At 37.8% G+C, this 25,102-nt stretch overlaps 1 protein-coding gene across 10 annotated transcripts in view; it reads right to left on the bottom strand.

Moving 5' to 3' along the window:
* The window catches only part of Hipk3 (homeodomain interacting protein kinase 3), a 137,872-nt gene that overhangs the window by 23,737 nt on the left and 89,033 nt on the right, over positions 1–25,102 (bottom strand). For all 10 annotated transcript variants that reach the window (XM_087205539.1, XM_004852070.4, XM_004852069.4 and 7 more), the window contains one exon: positions 24,344–24,467. In XM_087205539.1, coding sequence (XP_087061665.1) covers positions 24,344–24,467 — 124 coding nt within the window. The remainder of the gene's footprint in view (positions 1–24,343; positions 24,468–25,102) is intronic.

Below are 25,102 nucleotides of genomic sequence, written 5' to 3'. Positions count from 1 at the left end.
CTATTTATTTCACTTAAGAGTATCACCTCAATGTGCACCCATTTAGTTATGAATAGCTCTAATTTTTCACATTTTATGGCTGAGTATTACTCCATTTTATTAAAAAACCACATTTTCTTTATCCAGTCTCCAGTTGATGGGCAATCGGGCTGCTTCCAAGTTTTAGCTATTACAAATTATGCTATGAAAATGGGTGGACATATATCACTGTGATATGATCCTTTAATTCTTTGGGGAAGATATCTAGCAGGGTCAAATGCGACCTCCAGTCCTAGTTCTCTGAGGTATCTCCATACAGACTGCCACATTTCCACCAGCAATGGAGCAGGGTTCCTCTTTCCCCATAGCCCTGCCAGTATTTGTGATTGGTTGATTTTATGATAGTAGCCATTCTTTATGGGGTGAGGTCGAATCTCAGCATTGTTTTCATTTACACCTCTTGAATGATGAGTGATGTGGAACATTTTTTCTTATGTTTATTTGCTATTTCTACTTCTTTGAGAAATGTCTGTTCATTTGAGATGCTCATTTTTGGATTGGGTCTTTAAATTTGGAAGGTATGATTTTTTTAAGTTCTTTGTACATTCTACATAATGAACAGCAGGTGAACACTGTTTGCCACATTGTGGGTTGTCTCTTCACACTGTTGGTGGTTTCTCTTGCTGTCCAGAAGCTTTTTAATAAGAAGAGATCCCACTTGTTGAATGCTTGTGCTAGTTCATGGGCAACTAAGGTTTTGTTCATAAAATCTTTTCCTACACCAATGTCTTCAAGAGTTCTACCTAACCTCTCTTCCAGCTGGTTTAGTGTTTCTATTTTAATATTTAGATCCTTAATCCATTTCGATTTTAATTTGGTGCACGATGACAGAGGTCTAGTTTTAATCTTTGGCAAGTAGAAACCCAATTTTCCCAGCACCATTTATTAAAGAGGCTATCTTTCCTCCAGTGAGGGTGTTTAGCTCCTTTGTCGAAGATGAGATGGCTGAGTGTGTCTGGAGTTGTTTCTGCATCTTCTAATCTGTTCCACTGGTCCTCAGGTCTGTTTCTTTGCCAGTACCATGCTGTTTTTATCACAGTAGCTTTGTAGTATAGTTTCAAGTTGACCCCCCCCCCCCGCTATGTCTCTGTTACCTAGAATTGCTTTTGCTATTCTGAGTCTCTTCTTGTTCCAAATGAAGTTTTGGATTGTTTTCTCAAGGTCCGTGAAGTATGCGGCTGGGATGTAAATTGGGATGGTATTGAATCTATATAGCAATTCTGGAAGTATGGCCATTTTCACTATGTTGATCCTTCCTACCCAGGAGCAAGGGATGTCTTTCCATTTTCTGATATCCTCTTCAATCTCTTTTTGCAAAGTGCTATAGTTTTCAGAGAAGAGGTCTTTGATTTCTTTTGTTAGGTTGATTCCTAGGTATTTTAATTTTTTGGATGCTATTGTGAAAGGAATTATTTGCCTTATTTCTCTCTCAGTGAGTTTGTTGTTCATGTAGAGGATAGCTATTGATTTTTGTGTGTTGACTTGCATCCAGCTACTTTACTAAATTTGGTTATTAAGTCTAGAAGACTTTTGGTGGAGTTCTTGGGGTCTTCCATACAGAGTATCATGCTACCTGCAAATAATGACAATTTGACTTCTTCGTTTCCTATCTTTATTCCATTTCTTTCTCTTGTCTAATTGCTGTGGCTAATGTTTCCAAAGCTGTACTGAACAGCAGTGGTGACAGTGGACATTCTCATCTTGTTTCTGATTTTAGTGTGAAGGATTTCAGTTTTTCACCATTTAGTATGTATATTTGGCTGTTGGCTTTTTGTAGATAGCTTTTATCAGATTGAGGTAGAGACTGTCTATTCCAATTTTTATAGGGTTTTTATCATAAATGCATGTTAGATTTTGTCAAATGCTTTTTCTGCATCTATTGAGAGGATCATACAGCTTTTGTCCTTGACTCTTCTGATATAGTGTATTACACTGATTGATTTGCGAATGTTGAACCATCCTTGCATCCCTGGAATGAATCCCACTTAGTCAGGGTTTATGATCTTCCTGATGATCTTCTGACTTCTATTTGACAGTATCTTATTAAGGATTTTTGCATCTATGTTCATTAGTGTGATTGGCCTAGAGTTCTCTTTTTCTGTTGGGTCTTTCTCTGCTTTGGGGAATCAAGGTGATGGCTGCTTGCAGGAATGAATTTGGAAGTACTGAGTCCCTTTCAATTTCATTGAAGAGTTTAAAGAGTAGTGGCAGTAGTTCCTCTCTAAATGTCTTGTAGAATTCAGCAGGGAAGCCATCAGGACCTGGGCTTTTCTTAGTTGGTAAGTTTTTAATTACGTTTTCACTTTCATTGATTGATATTAAATTGTTCAGAATTTTCAGGTCTTCTTTGTTCAACTTTGGTAATTCATATGTATCTAGGAATCTGTCCATTTCTTCTGTGTTATCCATCTTATTGGCATATAGATTCTCAAAGTAGGTATTGATGATCCTCTGGATTTCTGCTGGGTCTATTGTAATTTCACCCTTTTTATTCCTAATTGCATGGATTTGGGCCTTTTCTTTCCTTTTTCTGATAAGGTTGGCTAAGGGTGTCAATTTTGTTTATTCTTTCAAAGAACCAACTCTTGGCTTCATTAATTTTTTATATCATTCTCTAGTCTCTACTGAATTGATTTCTGCTCTGATTTTTATAATTTCCTCCCTTGTATGAGCTTTGGGTTTGTCCTGGTCTTCTTTTTCTAGAAGCTTCAGGTTCAGCATCAGATTGCTTAATTGGGCTCTGTTTTCCTAATATGTGTATTTACTGCTATGAATTTCAGAATAAGACTGCCTTCATTGTGTCCCATAGATTCTGATACATTGTATTGTCACTGTCATTTAATTGTAGGAACTGTCTGATTTCTTCAATTTCCTCTGTGACCCACTGGTTATTCATAAGTGTGTTGTTCAATTTCCATGTGTTTAAGTAATTTTTGTGGTTTATTTTGCTATTGATCTCCAATTTCATCACACTATGGTCTGATAATATACAGGGGATAACTTCAATTCCTTTGCATTTACTTAAACATGTTCTATGAGTGAGTATGTGGTCTATTTTGGAGAATGACCCGTGTGCAGCTGAGAAGAATGTGTATTCTGGTTTTGTGGGTTGGAAGACTCTGTAAACATCTGTTAAGTTCATTTGTTCAAGAGTTTGGTTGAGTTCTAGTATTTCATTACCTATTTTTTGTCTAGTAGATCTATCTATTTGTGACAGTGGGGTAGTGAGGTCCCCCACTACTATTATAGTAGTGCACATATGACTTTTCATGTCCATTAATATTTGTTTTATATAGTTGGGTGTATTATGTTTGGTGCATAGATATGACTGTCATCTCTTCCTGTTGGATTGTTCCCTTTACAAGGATGTAGTGTCCTTCTTCGTCTCTCTTAATCAGTGTTGGTTTGAAATCCACTTGATCTGCAAAGAGGATAGCTACTCCTGCATTTTTTGGGGGGTCCTCGTCACATGGAGTATTGTTTTCCACCCTTTAACTTTCAATCTGTGAGTTTATTTTTGAATTAAGTGTGTTTCTTGTATGCAGCATATTGTTGGATTTTGCTTCTGGACCCATTCTGCTAGTCTGTTTCTTTTCACTGGTGAATTGAGACCATTAACATTGATGGTTATAACTGATACATATTGACTTATCACTGTCATGACTTTTTCTTTTTGTTGGATTCTCCCCCTTTACATTTAATTTCTTGTCATGCCCGATGGATTCATTCTGCTGGGCTTCCTGGGGTTGTGATCCTCATTGTCTGTTCTCAGGATATTATCTAAAATTTTTGGAGTGCTGGTTTGGTATTCATGAAGTTCCTAAGGTCCTCTTTGTCATGAAAGTATCTTATTTCTCCATCACTTTTGAAAGATAGTTTTGCAGGGTACATCAATCTGGCTTGGAGGCTATTTTCCTTTAGGGCCTGGAATACATCACTCTAAGCTCTTCTTGCCTTGAGGGTTTGCGTTGAGAAGTCTGCTATGATTCTAATGGGCTTTCCTTTGTATTTGATTTATTTCTTTAACTGCTTGTAGAACTTTGTTCTTCTGTCGGTTTCTGGAGTCTTAACAATTATATGCCTGTGTGTAGACTTTTTTTTAATGAAGGCTAGTTGGAGTCCTATATGCCTCACTTATCTGTATGTCAAGTTCTTTTCCCCTGCTTGGGAAGTTTTCTGCCATTACTTCTGTGAACAGTTTTTTTGTCATTTTCACTCTCTTCTGTTTCTTCTTTGACTCAAATCAGTCTTATGCTATTTTTCTTTGCATCGTCTAGCAGCTGTTGGATTGATTTCTCGTGGTCCCTTACAATTTTGAAGCAATTTTTCTTTTCCTGGTCACTAATTGCAATCTTATCTTCTATTTCTGAAATTCTGTCCTCAAACTGGCTCATTCTGCTACATAAACTTTCGATGGAATTGAACTTTTGGAATGGAACTGCCAAAGAAAACCTACTCCTCTATATTGGGATGTTCCGGAAAATATACTCTTTACTAACATCTTACAAAAAAAATTTGTGAGAGGAGCACCAGCATCCTTGAAGAGCTCTGACATTACTCTTCCCAGACCTTACAGTGAGGACCACAGTCATTCAAGTGGGAAAATTAAATGCAATAGTTATAACTGGGTCCCAGAATGGCAGGGGTGATATGGCAGTGTTCAGTGGTACTACCAAAGGCAAAATGGGCATACTTAGCATAATTGATAACTGAGGCAAGCCAATGAACAGAATTATCTGATGTTTCTAGTACTATGCCACTGGCTAATTAAACATGGTATCCCCAGAAGTGAAAAAAACAGGAAACCTATAATATTTATATTGATTTGTATACGCAAAAATATTTCCGGGAGAGATTTCTGGGAAGATGGCAGAGCACTAAGAAACAACATATCAGTCTATAACATTCATAATCCAGACACTGGAAAATAACAACTTGGGGAAGAAAAGAAGGAGGGAAATGGATCCCCAGGACCCAGGAAGGATCTGAAGGGAAAATTGGGAGTCCAAAGAGAAAGTAAAGAGACAGACCTCAAGGGGCAGAAAAAGGAATCTGCACTTTCTCCCTGACTCCTGGCTTGTGGCATGAGAAAGAAGAATCAAATCTACAGAGACACAGTGAAAGCGGATGACTCCAGGGGCCTCCAAGGAGAAGCACAGGACTGGAACTGAGAAGTGGATACTGTACACTACAAGAGCTGGTGTCCCCTGGAGATAGTGCTTGGTTGGATGCCATTTTAGGGAGAGACCAACTGAAATTGAGACTCAGAGCAGCTGTGTGTTGGCTTCATCTCAGGGCTCCCAGTGTTAAAAACCCATAGTGACTGCGTGAGGGACAATCACTGGAGATATAAAGGGTCAGGGAGTATAGGCTGACAAGAGACACCCAGAGTGTTATAAACTAAACAACTCAGGTCCCAATCCCACAAACAGAGGCCAGGATGAGCTTAAACTTCTGTGGACTTGAAAGTACCAGAACTGGCACTCTGTCCTAATCCTACTGCAGGCTTGTTGATATATTATCTAGCAAGAGTCTGGGCTCTGACTGTCTCCTCAGTCTACCAGTGAAAGCCGAGTCACACCCTGAATTGCACACTACCACAAAACTGTAGACCCCAGAAGACAACCACAGGCTCAAAATCACAGAGCAAACTTTTTTCATTGTTTGTAGGCTTTGTTGTTGTTTATTTGGGTTTTTAAAAATTTGTTTTCTTTTTATGAGTGTGAACGGTTTTTAGTTTTTCTTTTGTTTTGTTCTTGTTTTTGTCTCTTCCATCTTTCTTTCCCTCTTACCTTCTTCACCAGTTTCCTGAGGCTTGAGTAATCTTCTGTCCTTCAACTTTGCTTCTAATCTCCTTCTCTTATTTTTAGTTCTCTTTTTTTCCCTCTTACCCCTTTTAAATTTTCTCCCTTAGAGTAAACTCACTCTGCTGAGTGAATATTTACTGTGCACAATTTTCTGGTTTATCTTAGAATCTGTAATATAATTATCAATCTTGTACCTATAGTTAAAGTGACAAATTAATAGTTATCACAGTTTGTCATTTTCCAGTCTGTGCTTGATGTTATTGCTATGACTGACTGAACTACTTTAGCCAAGGTGACATAGTTGTTGTGATCAACCGATCTTGCTTGTATGCCAATGCTTAGATTGTTTGGGGGTCATAACCAAAGAACTGGGTACTAAGACAAACAGGTAGCAACCTTTCATCCCTAATAAACTGAAGAGGCATAATGCTGGGACACACTCAAAAGGCCAAGAGCCAACTATGCCTAGAAGACATCTCTAAAAACTACTTATTTCCTAGAGAGATCTTGATATTTGTAATAAAGCTACCTATCATAAGCAACTTAAAAGAACCAATGCAGAAAACAAATAAACCATGAATGAATGAATGAATGAATGAATGAGGAAACATGGAAGCATGATACAACCCATAATCCCCAACTCACGCTAGGCAAATCAAGAAGGCATTGAGTTGGAAGAAATCAGAAGCCACCAAGCTGAATTTTATGAAATGGTATAAACAGAAGTAACAAAACAGATCAATAAGTCTCTTGACAAAAACAAAACAGGAATAATTAGATAATGACCATAATGAAGTAAATGATTAGTGAATCTAGAGCAGACAGAGATTAAAAAAAAAAATAGAGCTTAGGCAAGACATGGAAATCATGAATGCCCAATATAGAAAAGAACTGGATACTATAAAACAGACTCAAACAGAAATCCAAGAGATTAAACATTCTACTGAAAGTATATGCAGCAGAGACAACCAATGTGAAGACAGAATATCAGATCTAGAAGACAAGGTTGTGTGTGGTTGGCATTCATCAAATGTAAAACCACTTAAAAATAACAAGGGACCACAAAATATCAATCCAACAGCTGCTAGATGATGCAAAGAAGACTAATATAAAGTAATTGGAATAAATTAAGAATCACAAGATAGCACAAATGACATTTAAAAAAAACAACCTGCTCACAGAAGTAATAGAAGAAAACTTTCCAAGCACGACAAAACAATTTGAGATACAGATAAATGAGATGACTGGTACAACCCCTATGGAAATCAGTATGGAGATTCCTGAGAAAACTAAAGCTAGAGGTTGACCCACTTGTTCCCCTCCTAGGTATCTTCCCAAAAGAACTACAAGCATCATACCATAGTGATAAGTGCATGACCATATTTACAGCAGCACAATTTATGATAGCTACATCTTGGAAACAGCCCATATATCCATCAACAGATCAATGCATAAAGAAAATGTTGTATTTATATACAATGGAGTACTATTCTGCCACAAAGAAGGATAAAGTGGAGTCATTTATAGGAAAATGAATGTACCTCAAGAGCATAATCTTTTTTTTAATTAAATTATTTTATTGGTACATTATAGGTATACAACACAATTACATTTCTCATTGGGAATTGTACCTTTACATAAAGCATCTTGGTTCTTATTTTTTCCCCATTCCTAGCCCTCCTTTCACACCCTCCACCCTTCCCTATTTACAAAGACTTTATTTCCATTTTTTCCATTAAGAGCATAATCTTAAATGAAATAAATCGGACACAAAAGTTTAAACATCATGTTGTTTCTCTTGTGTGAGAAATCCAAAGGGTAAACAAAGAGGATAAATATTGGAAAGAATAATGGAGGATAGATACTAGGAAGTATTAAGAACATGCTCAAATGAAAGAGGAACAAGGGAAGGGGAAAAGAGGAGGGAAGGAAGGGAAAAGAGGAAAAAAGGGGAATAGAAGGAAAAACTGGAAACAAAGCTTTTGCAAATGGGAAGGGAGAGAAGAGTTGAAGGGAGGGGAGGGGAATGGAAAAAAATATCAATATATACTACATGCAGGTACAAATTCCCTATGATGAATGTGATCAATATGTATGACAAATATATACTAATAAAAAATATAAAGTAAAAAACTTTAGGACAAATGAACAAAAATCTACCTCAAATTCTAGCAAGAGAGAATCATGACCCCTCAATGAATTCCTAAACTTGAGCCAGTTTATAGACCCTGAGCCCCATGAATGAAAGGAAGGCTTAGGTTCCTTTGAAGAAAGACTCTGGTGCACTACAAAAAAGTAACACTGTTGATCTTTTTCATAATCTTCCCCAAAGGGACCTATAGCCTTTACCAGGACAAATATGCATTGGGGAAAAGGAAATGATTGGGCATTTGGGGAACTACTAGACACTTGTTCTGAACTAACACTGATTCGAGAAGATATGAAACATTACTGTGATCCTCCAATAAGAGTAGGAGCCTATGGAGGTAATCTATGGAGTTTTAGCCAATTCAACTCTCAGTGGGCCTATTAGTAGGTCTCTGAATGCATTCTCTTGTCATTTCCCCAGTTCCACAGTTGCATAATTGGAACAGATATATTCAGTACTTGGCAGAATTCCGTATTGGTTCCCTAAGCTGTGGGGTGAGCGCAATTATGGCAGGAAAGGCCAAAAGGAAGCTTTTAGAGTTGTCTCTACCTGAGGAAAGAGTAAATCAAAAACAATATCATGTTCCAAGAGGGACTGCAGAGATTAGCGCCACCATAAAGGACTTGAAAGATGCAGGGATTGTGGTTCCCACCACATCCCCATTTAACTCTCCTATATGGCCTGTACAGAACACAGGTGGATCTTGGAGAGTGACAGTGGATGGCCCTAAGTTTAAACCAATGGTGACTCCAACTGCAGCTGCTGTATCAGATATGGTTTTGTTGTCTGAGTAGATTAACACATCTCCTGATACCTGCTGTGGAAGTATTGATTTGGCAAATACCTTTTTCCTCCATACTTCTCCATAAGGACTACAAGAAGCAATTTGGTTTCAGCTGGTAAGGCTAGAAATACACTTTCACTGTTCTACCTTCAGAGTATAGCAATTCTTCATCTCTGTGTCAAAACTCAGTTCACAGGAACCTTGATCATCTTTCACTTCCACAAAGAATCACCCTGATCCTTTAAACTGATGAAATTATTCTCATTAGTCCACTAGGTGAGCAGGAGGTAGCAACCACTCTGGACTTGTTAGTAAACCATTTGTGTTTGAGAGGATGGGAAACCCAACTAAAATTGAAGGGCCCTCTACCTCAGTGAAAATCTTAGGGGTCCAGTGGTGTGAGGTATGCAGAGATATCCTTTCTAAGGTGAATGACAAGTTCTTTAATCTAGCCCCTCCTACAACCAAGAAAGAGGCACAAGAACTAGTGAGGCTTTAAAAAGAAAATTCTGAGGGGGCACCAGGGATCAAACTCAGGACCTTGTGCTTGTGAGGGAGGCTGCAGAACCACTGAACTAATTTCCCGGTCCAATTTTTTTCTTTTTATTAGTGTATGCATGTTAGTGGGCCTATTTGGACTTGAGAGGCAGAACACGTGTGGCTTATTTACCAAATGACTTGGAAAGCTCCAAGTTTTGAGTGGGGCTTGAGAAAGACAGCTCTACAGTGGGTCCAGGCTGCTGTGCAGGCTGCCCTGCCACTTGGGGTATAAGATCCAGCAGATCCACAGATACTTGAGGTGTCATTGGCAGACAAGAGATGATGTTTGAAGCTTCTAGCAGGCCCCCACAGGTGAATTACAGCAGAGGCCCTTAGGATTTTGGAGCAGGGCTCTCCTATTATCTGCAGACAACTACTGTTCCTTTGAGAAACAACTCCTGGCCTGCTATTGTCATTAGTGGAAACTGAACCCTTGACCATAGGACACAAGATAACATGAAACCTCATATTCAGCTACCCATCATGAAGTAGGTGTTCTCTGACCCACTGAGTTATAAAGTTGGAGGTGCACAGCAACAGCCCATCATCAAATGGAAGTGATATAGACATGACTGGGCCCAAACAGGTCCTGAAGGTACAAGTAAGTTACATGAAGAAGTGGCCCAAATGCCCATGGTTTCTGATCCTGCTATACTGCCTTCTGTTCTCCAGCATGCACCTATGGTCACATGAAGTACAATATACCACCATGAAGCCAAGGTTCAGAGTTCATGGCCTCAGTCATTGGTGGATTTTTCCTTAGAACCTAACTAATAACTAACTGTTCTCCAAAACCCCTGCAATTTTGCAAAAACCAAAAATATCCTCCACAATTTGGCGGAGGAGGGCACAGGACGGGAGGTTTTCAAGTAGGTTTGAACATTATTCAGTTCTCCTTGCTGCTAATTGGCAGCTACCCTGTAATTCATGTTTGGCAGATGCATCAACATTCCCGCACTGTAACAGTTTGTTGTACCACATGTAGCTATAATGGGTATTCTTGGTTTTGTTCTTCTTAAAGGCCTAAGATCCCTAACATCCTGCCAAAACTCCCCACACCTTCTAAGGCTTTATTAATACAGTATGTTATTAAATTAAATTATATAGGGGCCAGGGATTTAGCTCAGTGGTTCAGCCCCCTGCCTTGAAAGTGCAAGGTCCCGAGTTCAATCCTCGGTACCAAAAAAAAAAAAAAAATTATATAACTGCGGGAGACATAGCATATTTAGAGCTTAAACTTTTATAAAAAGAGGTATTTTTCTGACCAGATCTGAAATTAAAGAGTGCTCTAGGAATGTAACCCTGACAAAATTTTGGGGTCCACTGTATACCCTCTGATCAGTTGAATGAAGAAGACGAAGGGCCCATCCAGCTCGCACCAGGCACATCAGCGGATGCCTAACAGAAGTCCTGGGTCACAGGGAACCCAGCCCATCCAGCTCACGCCAGGCACATCGGCGGACACCAGACAGAGGTCACAGGTCGCAGGGAACCCACCCCAGCCACCTTGAACCCACGGCAGCGATCCACTTAGCCGCACGGGCAACTGCAGGACCCCCCTTCACCTCACTTCCCCCCTCTCCAGGACTCTTGGCTGTACCACCACCTGGCTCCACACTACAAAGACACAGGGGACACCAGACCACCAGACCACCATACCGGGTAAGTTTGAGGGATCATCACCTCCCATCGGAACCTGGACTATCTTCAGGGGAAGGGCAGCTGGAACCTGCAGTACAGCCTTGCAGAGGTCAATCCTACAGGAGAACAGGGAGCTCAACTTGGGACTTGTAGCCAGAAATCTGCCTGAATGGCACGGGTCTGCGACTGGCTTGCTGAGACTCATTAATTTATATCTGCACACTGCTGCCCACCTTGTCTATTGTGACAGCAGAGACATACTCTGAAGGAGGTCCTTCATTTCATTTTTCTTTCCAAAATTAGTATTATTGGTTTGGGGTTTTTTTTCACTTATTTTTAATTTTTTTTTCCTACTCTTTGCAAAATTTTGTTTCTCGATTCCACCACTCCCAGGGCAGAGGAGGTGAGCCAATCCCAGTGCCCAGGAGGAGGCTCCCCAGCCATCATTCCACTGCTCCCAGGGCAGAGGAGGTGAGCCAATCCCAGCAACCAGGAGGAGGCTCCCCAGCCACCATTCCACCACTCCCAGGGCAGAGGAGGCGACCAATCCCAGCAACCAGGAGGAGGCTCCCCAGCCACCATCCCACTGCTCCCAGGGCAGAGGAGGTGAGCTGCGCAGGCAGCAGCAGCATCCCCACACCCTGTCATCGAAATGAGAAGACATGTAAACAAGCCTCAAAACCAGACTTCCAGATCACCTACAGCAATGCCAAAGGGAAACAAGATGGAACAATCTGATACTAAACAACCTGGACCCCCTGAACTGGAAACAAAAGAGGATCCGGAAAAAATGAAATCAGAAATAATTTCTCAGATAACAGCAGAGATTGTGCCCATAGCGCGAGACATGATTAACAAATATAGAGAGGACACAGATAAAAACATAAGAGGAGCTGAGGGGCATGATGGAATCCATGAAACAGATACAAACAGATTTCCAGGAGATCAAAAACTCCATTGAAAGTCTACAGAGCAGAATGAACCAAGGTGAGGACAGAATTTCAGATATAGAAGATAAGATTGCAATTAGTGACCAGGAAAAGAAAAATTGTTTTAAAATTATAAGGGACCACAAGAAATCAATCAAGCAGCTGTAAGATGATGCAAAGAAGAATAACATAAGATTGATCAGAGTCAATAAAGAAACAGGAGAGAGTGCAGGTGACATAAAAAAAACTATTCACAAAAGTGATGGCAGAAAACTTCCCAAGCAGGGGAAAAGAACTTGACATACAGATAAGTGAGACATACAGGACTCCAACTAGCCTTCATCAAAAAAAAAATCTATACATAGGCATATAATAGTTAGGATTCCAGAAACACAACAGAAGAACATAATTCTACAAGCAGTGAAAGAAAAGAAACAAATCACATACAAAGGAAAGCCCATCAGAATCATAGCAGACTTTTCAATGCAAACCCTCAAGGCAAGAAGAGCTTGGAGTGATGTATTTCAAGCCCTAAAGGAAAACAGCCTCCAAGCCAGACTGATGTACCCTGCAAAACTATCTTTCAAAACAGATGGAGAAATAAGATACTTTCATGACAAAGAGGACCTTAGGAACTTCATGAATACCAAACCAGTACTCCAAAAATTTTAGACAATATCCTAGGAAATGACAATGAGGATCACAACCCCAGGAAGCCCAGCAGAATGAATCTGTTGGGTGTGACAAATTAAATACAATGGGGGGGGGGGATTCCAACAAAAAGAAAAAGTCATGACAAGGCTTTTAAACCTTTTAACTTCATCTCCCTAAAGAGTGTATAATTCAATCTTGTTATTGTACTGATTAGTATTTTTCTGATTCTAGTGTTGCACACCTTTCCTTGTGCTGTACTGGCTATTTATCATTTTCTTGTGTCTACTTTTTAATTGGATTGTCTATTAATGAGCAGTAAGAGTTCCTTATATATTCTGGTCATAGGTTATATGCATTGTAAATATGGTCTGTTTAAGGACTACTTTTCATTTTAACAATGTCATTAAAAGTTCTAAATTTTGATGGAATCTCATTTATCAATTTTTTTCTTTTATACATCATGTTTTTTCTATCCTAGGAAGTTCTAGCTTACCTCAAATTCATAAACATTTTACCCTATAACTTCTTAAAGTTTTATAGTTTTAGTCTTTCATATTTAGGTTCATAGATCCTTTCAAGTTATTTTTCTGTATAGAAATAAAGTGTTGAGGTTAATTTTTTATATACAGATACCAGGTGGTCTAGAGCCATTTGCTGAAAACACTATCTTTTCCTATGCTCTTGAATTGAGTTTATATTCTACAAAATGTTAATGTTAAATAATCTTTCAAAATTCAGTGGACCATATATGAGTGGTTCTATTTCTAGATTCTGTTTTAGTCCAATGATCTATATGTCTTTCCTTACACCAGCACTGCCTTAATTACTGTAGCTTTAGAGGAAGTCTTAAAATTAGGTACCAGACGTCTTCCTACACTTTTTTTTTTCTTTTTACTTTTCTAGGTCCTTTGTACTCCTACATAACTTTTAAATTTCAACATCCAATCTTCATTTATAGCAAGTATATATAGACCTAGGTTTTTATATATACCTTGTGTTTTCTAATCCTGCTAAATTCAAATAAAAGTTCTAGGGGCTCCTAAAGATTTCTTAGTATTTTCTCTGTAGATGATCATTTCATCTACATATAAAGATTTTGCTTCTATCTTGCCAATCCTATCCTAATTGTGTCATTTTATTGCCAGACTATTTTGGTGGGATCTAGGTTTCAAAGTTTAATGGACAGATGAAGAGTAGGCATATCTGCCCTTGTTCCCCACCTTAGGGAGAAAGCACTGTATCTTCTCCATTCATATAAGGCATTTTTGCTGGAAGTATGGAGTACATGTCTTTAATCTGTTGAGAAGGTTCTGTTCTACTTCTAGTCTCCTGATAGCTTTTACCATGAACAGCTGGAGAATTTAGTCCAATACTTTTATCTCCAACTAGTGACAGGATCATATGGCTTTTGCCTTTCCTCTGTTTAAATGATGACTTTTGGGGGTGGATCTTCCAATGCTGAACCAACACTGCCATCCCTATAAACAAAACCACTTCCTACATAATGCCAGATCTGACTTCTAATACTTTGTTTTGTTAAACAAATTTCTATGTTCATACTTTTTTCTTCTATTATCTTTATCCAGTTTTAGGATTAGCACAACGTTGAGTTCCTAAAATGAGGGGAGAAGTATTCCTTTTTTCTGCTTTAAATGTTTGACATAATTTATCAGTTAAAATGTATATGAGCCTGCTGTTGTCATATAGGTAGGTTTTCAAGCTAGGAATATGCTTTCTTTAATAGGTGCTATTCAAATTTTATATTGCCTCCAGAGTTAGTTTCATTAATTTGTCTTCCAAGGTACGTCTTAGAAGTTGTCAAATTTATTTCAAAAAAGATTTTTTAATATTCTGTAAAATTCTGTAAAATCTGTGGTAATGTCTCCTAGATCTTGATATTGTAATTTAAAAATGTATAACTGATATTGTGTAATAGGAAGAAAAGGTCTAAAGGAAGGAGCAGGGGAAGTGAGAGGGGTAGGGGAAAGGAAAACAGGGAAAAGAAAAAATATGAGAAAAGGAAAAAAATGGAAATAAAGTCTTTGCAAATAGGGAAGGGTGGAGGGGGTGAAGAGAGGGCAAGTGAAGGGGAAAAAATAAGAACCAAGATACTCATGTAATGAGTTCAAGATCCCAGTGATGAATGTAACTGTATTTTATACCTAAAATGTACCAATAAACTTAATAGGAACAAAAATTTTTTGTTTATCTCTTCTTTTTTTTTTTCCTTCTTCTTTCTTTTCTATTTCCATTCACTTTCTCTCACACTCACTCTCTTGCTATCCCACATTGTTCTTCATCTCCCTTTTCGTTCCTGTTCTGGCACTAATTTGGACTTCTTCTTTTTCTTTTCTTCTCTTTTTCCTTCTCTCGCCCTTCTCCTCTGGCCTCATTGCTAACCTTCCCCTATCCTTCTACCTCTCTATCCCTCCCCTCCCCAACTCCTTCTAACTCCCTATCCCGAAGGGTAAAGTTGCTATATTAAACAGTTTATTCATTATAAACATATGTTGGGTTGGTCCAGGATTTTTATTTAATTCACAGTTAAAGGTGATAGATTAATAACTACCACAAATTGTCATTTTCTAAGATGTACTTGGTGCTACAGTGTTGCTGACTGTATCACTTAGGATAAGGTGTTGTTATTGATCTAGTCAGTGGTCCTTCCTGGGATAATGAAAATGAGATAGTCTCAGAGTCATTACAGACTCAAAACCTAAAGACCAGCTATATCTGGAAGACATCTCTGAGAAGCAATCATTCCATAAGGGTTCTAATTACAAGCAACAAAGATACTTACAACAAGCAATTTCGAAGTATCAACCCAGGAATTAAACCAAAGACAGTAACAAAAACTAAAATGAGAAGACATTTAAGCAAGGCACAAACTCAGACTTTCACCCCACCAGGGGTAAACTCTGGGGGAAATGAGGTGGAAAAGTCTGATAATCAACCGCCTGGACACCCTGAACTGATAGAACAGGAAGTAACAAAACAGATGAATGAGGCTCTAGAAAAATTCAAAGCAGAAATAATCTCCCAGGTAACTACAGAGATGGTGAGCAGAGTGAAAGACATGATTAGAGGCTCTAGAACAGAAACAGATAAAAAAAATAGATGAGCTTAGAAACATGTTGGAAGCCATGAATCCCCAGCATAAGAAAGAAATGGAAACCATGATCACCCAACATAAGAAAAAAATAGAATCCATGAAACAGGTTCAAACAGATATTCAGGAGATTAAAAGCTCCACTGAAAGTATCCACAGGAAAGAAAAAAAAAAAAGAAAGTATCCACAGCAGATTAAGGGAATCTTAAAATAGAATATCAGATATAGAAGACAGAATCGTGGTTAAGGACCATGAAAACAGAGATTTCTTAAAAATAGTAAGGGCCCACGAGAAATCAATCTAGCAGCTACTAGACGATGCAAAGAAGAATAACAGAAGACTGATAGGAGTCCACGAAAAACAGGAAAAAGTACAATTGACATAAAAAAACTGTTCACAGAAGTAATAGTGGAAAACTTCCCAGACAGAGGGAGAGAATTGGACATGCAGATAAGTGTGGCATATAGAACTCCAACTACCCACGAATAAAAAAAATCTACACCTACATATATGATAGTCAAGACCCCAGAAACCCAACAGAAGAACAAAATCCTACAAACAGAGAAAAGAAACAAATCACCTACAAAGGAAAGCCCATTAGAATTACAGCAGACTTCTCAGGACTTTTCAAGTCAAGGAGATCCTTGGAGTGAAGTAGGTCAGGCCCTAAAAGAAAATAAATTACAACCTAGACTGTTGTATACTACAAAATTATCTTTCAAAATTGATGGGGAAATTAGATACTTCCACAACAAAGAACACCGGAGAAATTTCATGAACACCAAACCAGCACTACAAGCAGTTTTAAACAATATCCCAGAAAAAGACAATGAAGGTCACAACTCCATGAGGCCCAACAGAGGGAAGCCACCAAGCAGGGTAAGAAATTAAAGGGAAAGGGGGAAAAAATAAGAAATAAAAGAGCCAGCAACAGCAAAATATCATGACAAGGATGAATCAATATCTAGCAATTATAACCATCAATGTTAATGGCCTCAATTCACCAATCAAAAGAAACAGACTGACAGGATGGATTGAGAACCAAAATCCAAGAATATGCTGTATACAAGAAACACACCTAACTCAAAAAGAAATTTATAGACTGAAAGTAAAAGGATGGAAAACAGTTCTCCATGCCACAGGAACCCAGAAAAAAGCAGGAGTACCAATCTTATTTGCAGACAAAGTAGATTTCAAATCAAAACTAATTAAGAGAGACAAAGATGATCACTACATCCTTGTGAAGGGAACAATCCAAGATGAAGAGATGACAATCATAAATATATATGAACCAAATATGAATGCCCCCAACTATACAAAACTAATATCAATGAACATGAAAAACCAAATAAGCAAGAACACAATTGTAGTTGGGGACCTCAATACCCCACTATCACAAATAGACAGATCATCTAGACAAAAAATTAACAACGAAATTCTAGAACTGAACCAAGCTATTGAAAAAATGGACTTAAGAGATGTTTACAGAGTGTTCCACCCCACAAAATCAGAATACACATTCTTTTCGGCTGCACACAGATCATTCTCCAAAATAGATCACATGCTAGCTCATAGGACATGTCTAAGTAACTGTAAAAGAAGTGAAGTTACCCCCTGTATATTATCAGACCATAGTGCAATAAAGTTGGAGATCAATAATATAAGAAACCGCAAAACCCTCACAAACACATGGAAACTGAATAACACCCTCCTGAATAACCAATGGGTCATAGAGGAAATTAAAGAAGAAATTAAACAGTTTCTACAACTAAATGATAATGCCAGTACAACATACAGGAATCTATGGGACACAATGAAAGCAGTTCTAAGTCGGAAATTCATAGCAGTGAATGGCCATATTAGGAAAACAGAGAGAACTCAAATATCCTAATGCAGAACCTCAAGCTCCTAGAAAAAGAAGAACATAACAAACCCAAAGCTGGTACAAGAGAGGAAATTATAAAGATCAGAGCAGAAATCAATGCAGTGGAGACTAATAGAACAATACAAAAAAAAATCAATGAATCAAAGAGTTGGTTTTTTGAAAGAATAAGTAAAATCATAAACCTTTAGCCAACCTTATCAAAAAAAAGGAAAAAAAAGGTGCAAATCCATACAATTAAGAAGGAAAAAGGTGAAGTCACAACAGATAAAACAGAAATCCAGAGGATCATCAATACCTACTTCGAGAACCTGTACTCTAATAAAATGGAAAACACAGAAGAAATGGACAGATTCCTAAATACATACGAATTGCCTAAATGAAGAAGATATAGAAATTCTAAACACCCCAATTACAATGAGTGAAATTGAAAATGTAATAAAAAATCTACCAACAAAGAAAAGCCCAGGACCTGATGGCTTCACTGCTGAATTCTACAAGACATTTAAAGCAGAACTATTGCCATTACTTTAAACTCATCAAGGAAATTGAAAGGGAAACAATACTTCCAAATTCATTCCTGGAAGCAAGTGTTACTTTGGTTCCAAATCCAGGGAAAGACCCAATCCAAAAAGAGAACTATAGGCCAATCTCCCTAATGAACATAGATGCAAAAATCCTCAACAAGATACTGGCAAACAGAATACAGAGGGTCATCAAGAAGAGCATACACCCTGACCAAGTTGGGTTTACCACAGGGATACAAGGATGTAAATCAATAAATGTAATACACTATATTAACAGAGTCAAGGACAAAAACCACATGATCATCTCAATAGATGCAGAAAAGGCATTCGACAAAATCCAACACCCATTCATGATACACTGGAATAGAAGGTCTGTATCTCAACCTGATTAAGGCTATCTATAAAAAACCAACAGCCAATATCATACTAAATGGTCAAAAACTGAAAATTTTCACACTAAAATCAGGAACAAGACAAGGATATTCACTATCAACACTCCTGCTCAATATAGTTCTGGAAACAGCAGCCACAGCAATTAAAAAAGAGAAAGAAATAAAAGGAATAAAGATAGGAAAGGAAGAAGTTAAACTGTCATTATTTGCTGACCACATGATACTTTACATAGAATACCCAAAAACCTCTGCCAAAAGATTTCTAGACTTAATTGACAGATTCAGTAGAGTAGTTGGATACAAAGTCAACACTCAAAAAACAATAACCTTCTTGTACACAAATAACAGACTCACTGAGAAATTAGGGAAACAATTCCTCTTACAATTGCATCCAAAAAATGAAATATCTAGGAATCAATCTAACAAAGGAAGCAAAAGACCTCTACACTGAAAACTACAGTACCCCGAAAAAGGAGATGGAGGAAGATATAAAAAAACGGAAAGACATCCCTTGCTCCTGGGTAGGAAGAATCAATATAGTGAAAATGGTCATACTTCCAAAACTACTATATAGATTTAATGCAATTCTGATTGAAATTCTAACAATATACCTCACAGAACTAGAGAAAACAATCCAAAAATTCATTTGGAACCAGAAGAGACCTAGAATAGCAAAAGCAATTCTAGGCAACAGAGACATGGCAGGGGGTGTCACAATCCCCAACTTGAAACTATACTACAAAGCTACAGTGATAAAAACAGCATGGTTCTGGCAAATGAACAGACCTGAGAATCAGTGGAATAGATTAGAAGATGCAGAAACAACTCCAGATATACTCAGCCACCTCATCTTTGACAAAGGAGCCAACCACCATCAGTGGAAGAAAGATAGCCTATTTAATAAATGGTGTTGGAAAAACTGGATTTCAACCTGCCAGAGATTGAAACTAGACCCATACTTATCAGCGTGCACTAAACTAAGATCAAAGTGGATTAAAGATCTAAATATTAAAACAGAAACACTGAACTTGCTGGAAGATAAGTTAGGTGGAACTCTCTAAGACACTGGCATAAGAAAAGACTTTATGAACAAAACCTCAGTAGCACGGGAAACTAGCACAAAGAATCAACAACTGGGATCTCATTAAAAAGTTTCTGCACTGCAAAAGAAACCACCAACAGAGTTAAGAGACAACCTACAATGTGGGAAAAAATTTTTAGGAGCTGTACCTCAGACAAAAGACTACTATCTAAAATACATAAAGAACTGAAAAAAATCAGACACCCCCCCCCAATTCAAAGACCCAATTCAAAAATGGTCATCTGAAATGAACAGACATTTCTCAGAACAAGAAGTAAAAGCAGCAAATAAATATATCAAAAAATGTTCAACATCACTGGTCATGCGAGAGATACAGATGTAAACAACACTGAGATCCCACCTCATCCCAGAAAGAGTAGCTGCTATCACGGAATCAACCAATAACAAATGCTGGCAGGGGTGTGGGCAGAAAGGAACCCCTCTCCATTGCTGGCGGGAGTGCAGACTGGTGCAACCACTGTGGAAATCAGTATGGAGATACCTCAAAGAACTAGGACTCGAGGTCCCAGTTGACCCAGCTATTCCCCTGCTGGGTATCTTCCCAAAAGAATTGAAAGAATCATACTACAGCGATGTATGTGCACCCATGTTTACAGCGGCACAGTTTGTTATAGCTAAAGCTTGGAAATAGCCCAAGTGCCCATCAACTGGAAACTAGACAAAGAAGATGTGGTTTTTTTTATAAAATGGAGTACTACTCAGCCATAAAGTATGAGAAACTAGTCATTTATAGCTAAATGGATGCATACAGAGGCCATACACTTAAGTGAAATAAATAGGACACACGTGTAAATACCGAATAGTTATTCTAGTATGAGAAACTGAAAGTGTAAATAAGGGTTAAAATGATTAAAATGAATAACTGATAATTTGAAATAGGAAGAATAGTCCAAAGGGGTGGGGGTAATGGGAGGGGAAGGGGAAAGGAAAGAAGGAAAAGGAAAAATTGTGAGAAAATTTTAAAAAAATGGAAATGAAGTCTATGTAAGTAGGGAAGGGTGGAGGGGGTGAAGGGTGCACAGGTAATGGGGAAAAAATAAGAACCAAGATACATCATGTACAGGCACAAGCACCCAATGACAAATGTAAATGTATTGTATACCTAAAATGTACCAATAAAAGAACTTAAGAATAAAAAAAAAAAAGAAGAAGAAGAAGAAGAAGAAGACCAAGGCCTGGTTTATGGATGATTCTGTAGGCACCACCTGAAAGTGGACAGCTGCGGCACTATAGTCCTTTCCCAAGACATCCTAAAGGGCAGTGGTGAAGGGGAATCTTCAAGTAGGAAGACTTTGGACAGTGCACCTAGATGGTTTTTGGGGTTTTTTTGTTTGTTTTTTGCTTGGCAGAAAAAGTGGCCAGATGTGCAACTACATACTGATTCACAGGCTGAAGTCAATGGTCTGGCTGGCTGGCTGGCTAGCTGATCAGAGACTTAGAAGGAACATGACTGGAAAATTGGTGACAAAGACATTTCAAGAATAGGAATGCTGACAGACTTCTCCATATGAGAAAAGGATGTGAAGATATTTGTGTTCCACGTAACTGCTCACCAAAAGATGACTTCAGCAGAAGAGAATTTTTATCATCAAATGGACAGAATGATAGTTCTGTGAATAGCAGTCAACTTCTTTCCTCAGCCACCTCTGATATCACTGCCTAATAAGCTCATGAACACTGGCTATGGTAGCAGGGATGGAGGCTGTATGTATGGGCTCAGCAACATGGACTTCCACTTCTCAAAGCTGAGCTTTGAAGCCATTGCTAAATGTCCAATCTGCCAGTGGCAGAGAACAATACTGAGTCCCCAGTATGGCACCATTTCCCAGGATGATCAGCCTGTGTCCTTGGCATATTGATTATATTGGACCACTTCCACCATGGAAGGGGCAGCACTCTGTTCTTGCTGGAACAGACACTCATTCCAGGTATGGATTTGCCTTCCCTGTACATAATGCTCCAAGGAATATACTTCATGACCAAAGAAATAAAATAGCTCATGCTGATGGAATTCATTGGTTTTAACATGTTCCCTAACAGCAGCTAGATTGATAGAATGGTGAAATAGTCTTTTGAAGCTGCAGTTATAGCACCATATAGGTGGCAATACCTTGCAGGGCTGGGGCAAGATTCTGTAAAAGGCTGTCTATGCTCTGAATCAGTGTCCAATATATGGTACTGTTTTTTCCATAGCCAGGATTCATAGGAATCAAGAGTTAAAAATGAGAATGGTACTAATCACTATTACTCCTAGTGACCCACTAGCAAAATTTTTGCTTCCTGTTCCTGTGACCTTGTTCTATGCTAGCGTAGAAGTCTTAATTCCAGAGCAGGGGAAAGGCTGCACCAGAAGGCAGAACAATGCTTCCACAGAACGGGAATCCCCCTGGTCATTTTTAACTCCTCTTACCTCTGAATCAACAAGCTAAAAAGGGAGTCCAGTGTTGGCAAAGGTGATTGATCCAGACTACCAAAGGAAAATTGCACTACTATTCCACGATGGAGGTAGGCAAGAACGTGTTTGTAGTGCAGGAGATCCTTTAGAGCATCTCCTAGAATTGCCATGCTCTGTCAATGGGAAACTATAACAACCCAACCCAGGCAGGATGGCAAATGGCCCAGAACCTTCATGAATGAAGGCATGAGTCATCTAGCCAGGTTAAGAACTAAGAAATGCCAAGGTGCTTGCTGAAGGCCAAGGGAATCAAACCTATTAAAAGCTGTGTTTTTTTAAAATGATGGGAATTGAACCTAGGGTTTCACACATACTAAGCAGGTGCTCCACAAAGGTATACTCCTCCTTAGGTTCCATGAACAGTTTAATGGATGAGAAAAAGCATGAGAATCCCAAAACAATTTAGGATTTTAAAAAATATTTTTTTAGGAAATTAGGAATAGAGAAAGCTTCCCTTATCATGAAAAGAGACATTTACCAAATCCTATATATAGCAAACAACATACCCCAAAAATAAGTTTAAAAAAAATCTCTCTGAGAACCAAACCAGAGCACCTACACCTTCACTCCTATTCATTTGCATTTGTATATTTTAGAAATTTTGAAATACTGAATTGAAAATCATGCAACTATATGCTATATGACTTTTTCCAATCCCTTTGCAAAAATATAACATACAAATCTGAAAAATATAGCTAATCTATATCAGATCACTTGCTCCCAGTTTTTTTTGTTTTTTCTTTTTTAAGCCATCAATTACAGAATTTAGCAAAATTGGATTTTGGTCAGAGCTTTTTGTCTTTAAAATTACCATTGTGACTTGACAAGTCAATTATGAAGATGGGCCTCCATTTTCTCTTTTATAAAATAGGAGGAAGACAATAACTAGGTAATCTCTGTGATCCTTTTGACTACTGGCATCAGTTGTCCAAGGCTAGAATTGTGAAGTCCAAATCCACAGTACAATAGCAAATCAACTCAAATTGCCACTAGATGGTGTCCTGCTCCAGAATACTATACATTCCACAAATAGTAATTCACAAAGCAAAAGTATATTTCTAGCATTTGACTGATGTCTCTGTACTTCAGCAAAGGGATTATAGGACTCTGATCAAATTTCCAACTCTTCCAGAACTAGCAATAGTGTGGCACCTGCATTGAAGTTAGCTGGGTGAAAAGCTGAAGGAAGAAAGATTTATGGAAATCTCAAAGAAACCCATCTTTTTAAATATATCCTGAACACAGAAGAGGGAAGGTAGACAATATAGAAAATCTGACCTAAATGAGAACATTCCTGGATAGAAAATCATTGTAACATAAGAAATGAAAGTTAATGGTAACACATAACATAATATTAGGTGATGTTTAAAGTCACTTCAGGAACATTTAAGTCACCCGAACTAATTATCTTTCATATTCTTTCTGATAAGTAAACCTTGAAAATCAGAATTAATACATCTTACACAATTATGGCATGTATACTTTACAATGTTGTATTTTGTAATTTTTTATTGCTTAAAAGTTAAATAATATTTTATCTAAATATTACATATACCACATAAAAGCCAAATCCAGAAAACAGAATTTATGTAACAACTTTGTTGATTTTGACCTTTTCTATTAAATGTTAGTAATATACGAGTTGAGAATATTTCTGAAACAAGAGAAACACTAAAATAATAAAACAATTTCTACCTAAAAAAATCTTGGTATAAAAAATCAATACACTAGAAAACACGGTCTAGTCGCTTAGAAAGGTTTATGTAATAGATAAAAACTACCACGACAAGTGCGTTTCATGAAGTAATTCTCTGTATTATACTGAGAATAATTAAATATTATTAAGACTTTCATCACCATTGAAAAGTAGCTAGAAAAGATCAGTAGGGGTTCCAGTGACTGATGTACTTATGACTAATATAATGGCTGCTGATTTAAGACCAAAAGCTATGGTGTTTCTTAAGTTTTTATAGCTTGTGGGGAAGAAGAGGGATTCATATATCATGAAAGTATGTCATCCAAGTAAAGCACAAATATTTAAAAGGTGATAATCCAGTCCTTGATATGTCTACAGTATGAATTTGTGATGCCAAAAATTCTCCCAAGATTTTTATAAATCAGGGTTTGTGACCTGTGTATCGTAATTTTAAAAAAAATTTTTAGCTCAGCATTGTAAAAGTTTTTAAAATCAAGAACTAATGTTAAGATCCTGAACTTATATTCCTTATAGAAGTTTTCAAGTTTTATGTGTGGAGCCACATGCATTACTATAAGTCTACTAGTATTCTTTACTTCCTACCAATTTGACTAGATTACTATGACAGTTCTTTACCTGATCATACTCCAAGGCTCCTGGGTAGAGCGGCCATCCAAGGAATAATTCTGCAATCACACATCCCAATGACCACATGTCTATGGCTTCACAAAATGGCAGCCCCAATATAATTTCTGGAGCTCTGAAATTAAACAAACAAAAAATCAGGGTGGTTTTCATTTTTAAATTACCTGATTTCATTTGATAGTCTAAAAAAAGTTGGTAAAAGAGCAGAAGAATCTTCTATCTCGAATAACTTCCCTCTTTCAAAAGTCTTTGAAACTTAAGCATAATCCTCAATTAAGCTAAAAGGGATACCATGAGCATAACATCACTATCATGAGGTCTCTTCCCTGGAATTGTTTTTGAAATTTCTCTAAGATACATGAAAAATAAGGAAAAAACAGATCTTTTTCAATAGAACAAAAACTGGCAAACTATTAAACATATGCACTATGACATCAACAAAACTGAAAAGCAGTGAGAGATAAGACCAAAAGCAAACCAAAACCCCAAAGGCGAAAAGTAGTCCTAGACCTAAATATTACTTCAGAACACAATGATAATAAACATTCACATAATTGAGACCATTAGTCATCCAGAAGAGACAAAACCAATTGTATTATAATCTGTTTTTAAAGGTAGGAAAATACAGGATACAACAAAACAATTAAAAAGCAATTTTAGTACTTGAAGGGCTTTGGATATTTGGAAAGTGTACCCCCATTAGATGTATGAGTCCCAGATAAATCATGTTGCTACTTAACATGGCTTTCC

This window comes from Heterocephalus glaber, unplaced genomic scaffold (genome assembly GCF_053883595.1).
Source record: "Heterocephalus glaber isolate CG9 unplaced genomic scaffold, H.glaber_assembly_v1.0 deba00000594, whole genome shotgun sequence".
NCBI lineage: Eukaryota > Metazoa > Chordata > Mammalia > Rodentia > Bathyergidae > Heterocephalus > Heterocephalus glaber.
Note: the sequence above shows the minus strand (reverse complement) of the source record. Positions and strands in the feature narration are given on the sequence as shown.